The 6,579-nt window shown below is 35.7% G+C and overlaps 1 protein-coding gene across 1 annotated transcript in view; it reads right to left on the bottom strand.

Moving 5' to 3' along the window:
* Positions 1-572: 572 nt before the first annotated feature.
* LOC107584712 (solute carrier organic anion transporter family member 1C1-like) overlaps positions 573-6,579 on the bottom strand; it is a 43,344-nt gene continuing 37,337 nt past the window's right edge. The window contains exons 12-15 of the mRNA XM_016271418.1: positions 4,455-4,639; positions 2,422-2,486; positions 2,215-2,332; positions 573-1,508 (exon numbers count right to left, since the gene is read on the bottom strand). Coding sequence (XP_016126904.1) covers positions 1,289-1,508; positions 2,215-2,332; positions 2,422-2,486; positions 4,455-4,639 — 588 coding nt within the window. The 3' untranslated portion in view covers positions 573-1,288. The remainder of the gene's footprint in view (positions 1,509-2,214; positions 2,333-2,421; positions 2,487-4,454; positions 4,640-6,579) is intronic.

Here is a 6,579-nt window from a genome sequence, read left to right as displayed (position 1 = left end):
CACATTCACGCCATCTCCTTTTTAAACTTTTGCCATCTGGTTGGCGTTACAGAGCACCGAATACCAGGAGAGCCAGGCACAAGAACAGTTTATTTCCCCAGGCAATCTACCTCATGAACAGTTAATGTTCTCCCACTGTGCAATTAAATTATGTGCAATAACCTTATACTTATTTATCACCCTAAATCCAAGTACATCCCTACAACTTTATTTTATTTTATTCTATTCCTATTCTATCTATAGCACACCTGTACATACAATTTATTCTTTTTTTGTGGTTTATATTTATGCATGTGTATTTTATTCACATCTTATTTTTATTATCTGTGTGTTGTTGTTGTGTACTGGAAGCGTGTGACACTATAACAAATTCCTTTTATGTGCAAACATACTTGGCAATAAAGCTCTTTCTGATTCTGATTCTGATTCTTAATATGAACAATAAAGACTGTTACCTCCGTTTGAACCATGTGCAGAAAACATTGCTTCTTTCAATATGCTGATAGAAAGACCACTATTTAAAAAATTGATATCACTGCACAACGGTTTTTAAGAAAGACAACACAGTTAAATTTTTCTATACTTAAAAGACTTAGTATTTTAATTGCAATAAATTTAGCTAAATTACTGCTTACATTTTTTTTTAATAATGGTGGGTTCTTGCAAATTGGCTGATATTACTAATAAAAAGTTCTATAATTTGCTTTATGTTTACTTCATACGGTGTTTTAAGTATTATAAAGTACACAATCACAGTTCATAAGTAATGTTGCCAAATACTCCAATGTACATTACATCCTGTCCATTACTTTCAGTTGCATACAGTTCCATCCAGGTATTCACTAGGTTTTACAAAACAACATATATACACATAAAACAAATTACAAAGTGTGATGATATATATTACCTCAATGTATACCATTATGACATGACAAGAAACTATGAAACAGTGAGCTTATAATGACCTGACACAATAACAGTAAATCAATGTAACAATGTTCTGATCTGATGAACCATATTATCCATACCTAGGCATGTTTACTTTGAGTATAATATATTACTTTCTAATGTTGATACTACTTGAATGTTGTCCTTTAAATGTGTAAATAATGCAAATACAAATATATGTATTAGATCCAGGAAATAACAGCATCCGATCAATAAATCTACAAATTAACACAAGCTCATGATCAAAACCTTTACATTTGGCATGGATATGGATATTTCCTATAACACTTTTTGGCGCAATACACACATTTGACTTTCCAAAAGTACTGGAAGCATAACTTCAGATAGTGGTCTCCTGGTCTGGATTTTCGCTGCATTTTACAATAGCTGAAGATACATTCCCATTGTCAGAAGAAACACCATTGTCATCCTGTTCTGGAGCTTTTAATTGGTTCTTTAGTGCAAGCTTCTTTTCGCGATGAGACAGTCTGTTGTACAGGATTCCCCACAACACGTAGGATAAGGAATACAGGCCATAAATAAGACCCAAGAAAGCATTTCTGTAGGGCAAAAAAGAAAGACAGAATCTTTATATCTGTGAAAGTTTTTGTATGTAGTTTTGTAGACTTTATGACTACAAACTGTCAACATGGTGGTAATGAAATCTTTTCTAGAACAAAGGGTTAAAAATGTTGTAGAGTTGCAGAAATGTCCATTTTTGAGCTGATGGTGGCGCTAGTGGGTGCCTGAGGATTATAATTGGGAGGATTATTCTGGTCATTCAAAACAGTTTCACAACAACAAACACACTAGGGTATCCTACACCTTTGGTGTTTTGCCCCTTACAAATTTATGACCAAATGCCATAAGGAAACATGCATGTAATCAGAAATAGACTTCAGATAACCTTTGCTATCATGTGCCTGTCCAATATTTTTCATCAAACACTAAGAAATAAGATAAAGCTATTCACTAGTTGGATTGTAATTGCTAGCTGCAAACAGTTCATATTCATGACTAGTTACCATGAATGCGAATGTTTTCAGAATGATCAAGCATGACAACAGTGGTTGTCACTGTAGCATTTTGCCAAATTAAATTTAAGGACATATCATTTGTTTCAATGTTACAATACATAAATATTGTGGCTCTGTGGTTTTATACAGACATGAATCTTTGTTTTTTGTTTTTTTGTGGACCATCTAGCCAATGATTGGAAAAGTGTGTATGAAAATGCTGAATTTCTGCCAGTCTAAGTTAACTAACCTGAAGGCACCAGAATCATAGATACGACACGCTCCTCTCCCTCCACATTGTTTTGTGCCCCATTTCAGACAGGTCCTGTCAATCAAGGCTCCGAAATAAATAGGAGGGGGAATGCCACCTAGAAAAGTTTCTCAGATCAGCTAAAGATACTTTTTTTTAATCTGTTGTTTAATAATCTTGTGTTGAGAATGAAATAAATCTTCTTACCCAGTGTCCGAACAATCAAAATATAAATACCAAGAGCCAAAGACTTTAGTTCTGGATTTATGGTTCTAAGAAAAAAACAGTCATGAGGAAATGTATTCATTTGTAAAACAAATATTAAATTGTTTTTTTCGTATTCAGTTCTAAAACAAAGATCCCATATCACAGAATTTAATTTTGATTTGTGCCCCTGGCCCTAACGGGTTGGTTAATTTCAAACAGTATATACAGGGCCGCATTAACCACTGGGCTAGGGGGGGCTGAAGCCCCGGGGCCCGGACAAGGAGGGGGCCTGTTGAGTAGATTGACTGGTCATCGGTAGCGCCGATTGCCAAAGCCCCGCCCCTCACTTATTAACGCTATTATTTAGTGGAGCTTTCCCATATATTCCATGCATTACCTTTAGAGATTAAAACGTTTGAATTTGGTTTGCCAATCAAATGCATTTATTCTATATTTATTTTACTTTTGAACGACCCGTGCATCACGTATCAATCAAGTGATCACGGCAATGTCCGCATTCACCTCTCTTCACTTCGTTCTGGCATAATCTGGAAATGGTCATGCAAAGAACAATCTTCGATAAGTAAAAATGTAAACTAAAGGAAGCGAGAGAGGGGCTATTCTAAAAAAAAATGAAGAGAGGGGGGAAAACATGAGTTAGTCAGAAATCCCCAGCTATCAGGTTATTTTACTAAAGCTGATGATGGAGTGGAAGTTGTGAAACAGCAAGTGGACCGGGCACATGGAGCAGATACAATCACAGCATCATCGTCCCCACAGATTTTAGGTTAGTTTGATTAACAAGTTAACAATTTGATGGATGTATATTGATTTTTGTGTTTGAACAAAGTATATTCGCTTATGGGTTGAGAGATAAACCGGTAGAAATACATCAATCATTTTGCGTGGCATTAAGCTTTTCATTTAAACGCATTTTAAGCATTATGGTTTAAAAACAAATTTAACTTGTTCAGGGACATTAAGCAGTGGGACAGAATTCATGTTGGCAAATGCGCGCATTAAGATGGTTACGGCCTGATTTGCGTGGCGTGCACCTGCTAGTACAGCGCCAGTCTAAACTTGAGTTATTTTTCGCGCCTTGTGTTTAAACGTTCAAATGTTATGTGTCAAAATGTCTCCTCATCAACACAGTCATTTGTGTCGTAAATGAACGTTAATAGTTAAATATAAAGCAAGTGTAGTAGTAGGCTATGTGAGATCCTAATATGATGAGATTTTAAAGGGATAGTTCATCCAAAAATGAAAATACTGTCATAATTTACTCAAGTTACCTCAAGTTGTTCTAAACCAGTATGAATTTCTTTGTTCTCCTCAACATAAAAGAAGACATTTTGAAGAATGTTTGTGACTAGTAAGTTTCTGATCCCATTGACTCCAGTAGTGTATTTTGTTTTTCATACTATGGAAGTCATGGGGGCCCAGCAACTGTTGGGTTACCAGTATTGTTCCAAATATATACTTTTACATTCAACAGCAGAAGGAAACACATACAGGTTTAGAACAACAACAGACTTTTAATTTGTGGGTGAGCTATTCCTCTAAAGCAGCCTAATTTAGCTAATTTAGCCTAATTTATGTCAATGATGTTAATCAAACGTTAGAAAGAAAATCACTCATTGTCCATTACCAAATCACTTTTGTAAAATAAATAAGAATGAATGCATATTGAATTTATACAGTGAAGACTATTCAGTTTGTTTGTACATTTATTTTATACAATATAATTTCTTATTCAGTGCTTTAAGTGTTTCAAGTAGGTCTATTTTTGTAATTTGTGGCTGTTTAAAGCTATATATACAGTATATTTTATTTGTAATAGGGGGCCCTGCAGTAAGTCATAGCCCCGGGGCCCTGTAAGGTCTTAATGCGGCCCTGAGTATATACAAGTCTATACCAATAAAGAAACATATTTTTGTATCATGAGGACCCACATACTGTATTACACAGTTTTCCTTAAAGACAATCTAGCCTCTAAAGGTGTCTATTGTTTTACTTTTGGGGAGATTTATTACCTGAGCAGAATAATGTAACCTGGTGTGGCCCCACAAGCCGAGAGAAAGGCACCAATGACTGTCACTGCCATGTAGAACTTAAACATGTTGTCACAATCACTCTTGCGAGGGCACTGGCCCAGCACTGATGACATGTTTTCAAATGGGAGCGGCGACTCTCCAATACAGGTGCAGTTGTGGAATACCTTTGAAAATAATGAGATTTTGTCAACTACTACAATACCAGCAAATGTAGTAGGGTCTAAATGTCCGAGACTTTTTTTGTTTGTTTGTTTCATTTAAACCTAGCAATAAACAGTTTTAGGATTTTGGACATGCCAGTGAAGGACAAATAAGACATTTAGGTTAAACAAATATTTAACACTGATTCTATGTCACTAATCAAATATAAGCAAACCATGTTCACTTTTTTTATACAAAAGGTCAGATTTCATTGCTCTTTCAACATGCTCTTTGGAACATTCTCAAATTATGTTTGTATAAACCGGTCCATGGCAGCTCGAGAGCAGCTGTCAAAAGGGGGACATAGTAAATACCGAAATATTTTGAAAATCAAATATATTTTTCAGTACAAAATTTTACTCAAATTATTATTCTGACAACATAATTTATGATAAAAAAAGAAGAAGAAAAAAAAATGTACACTGGTATTTTCTCTAGTGGTCTCAGATTTTTGGACCCTATTTTTAGGATTTCATAATTGTCACGGTGCAGGGTGCCTTCTCGGCTTCCCCTGCGGTCTGTGTTGTCCTGTCATGTTCGGTAGCTCGTGGTCTGGGCAATCAGCGCTGATCTCGCAGCGGGGGTTCGCGGATCACGAGCTGACTCTCCCCCACCTGTCGCTCATTCCCCCACTCCCTTATATGTCTCTGCCTTTCTGTCCTTCGTTGTGAGTAGATTGTTTTGTCCTTGCTCGTGTTTTTGTGTAACTTATGAGTGCAAGCATCAGTGTCTGACCCTCTGTTCTCCTGTGCTTAAGGACTCGTAGTCCAGAGATCTGGCAGCTCGAGTGGTCTGCAGTGTATGCCGGCCAGCTCTGGAATCTCCGCTCACCTGAGCAGCAATTAACTATTGTTTATGTTATTTTGTGTTTTGTGGCGAGAATAAAGAATTTCCTTTCTCACCACTCTGCATCTGAGTCCTCTATCTATCCTAGACCCTGACAATAATATAGAGTACACATAAAGCCTAAGATAGGGGGAAAAGCCCTCAAGAACAACATCCATATACTGATAAACTGTAACACATTTACACTTGAGTTTAACATGTAGAGGATCATTATGCATCACCCAACATACTATTATGGTAATCAAATGGAAATAATTAACAATTTAGTTGTAATGGCAAAAAAAATTTTAAAATTATGAAAGATCCCTGGGAGCATCTTGGCCCAACTGTCATCTGACTTTACAGAACATTTTATCTAAATGCCAAATTAATCATAATAATTTTATGTTCGGAAAATGTAACTAAATTGGTAGAATTGTGCATCTTGGCAAAACACTTGTTTTGTTTACTGTGTGGAGACGTGCTAATATCACGTTTGGTCTCGTTCTGTATCGCGTATCTTGTCAGTGTCTGCGATTGCTTGGCCATTTGTTGGGAAAAAAATAAGGAAAGTGTGTCCAGCTGAATTAATTTAGTATTCTGTTAGACAGGTATAAAAAAAGCTTAGTTTACCACGGCAGCAGTCGCGTCACGGCCTCCTCGTGTGAAGACCGAAGAGTGTAAAGACCATCGACTCTACCGTGCGACTCCACCGGGCAGGACACCGGCAAAGGATAAGTATCGCTTTTTATTTCTCCTCTTTCCTACTACTTGTTTCACTTCTGTTTCAGTTTTTATAAACATTTCTTACTATGTGTAAGTAAGTGTTATTTTTTTGCATGTAAGTTTGGCAGTGTTATTTTTTAGGATTATTGATAAACTACTTTTTTTTTCTTTTTTTTTTATTATTTGTATTTGTTATTTAAATTATGTCTTAATTTATTATGTCTGTATAGGTATTTTATTAAGTTTTAGTTTTATTTAATTTTAGTTATTTTAATACTTCAACAAACTTAATGGAAATGAAATAATATATATATATATTTAATTTATAAATGTGTGTGTGTATATATATATA

This window comes from Sinocyclocheilus grahami, unplaced genomic scaffold, assembly GCF_001515645.1.
Source record: "Sinocyclocheilus grahami isolate Dianchi unplaced genomic scaffold, SAMN03320097.WGS_v1.1 scaffold62.1, whole genome shotgun sequence".
NCBI lineage: Eukaryota > Metazoa > Chordata > Actinopteri > Cypriniformes > Cyprinidae > Sinocyclocheilus > Sinocyclocheilus grahami.
Note: the sequence above shows the minus strand (reverse complement) of the source record. Positions and strands in the feature narration are given on the sequence as shown.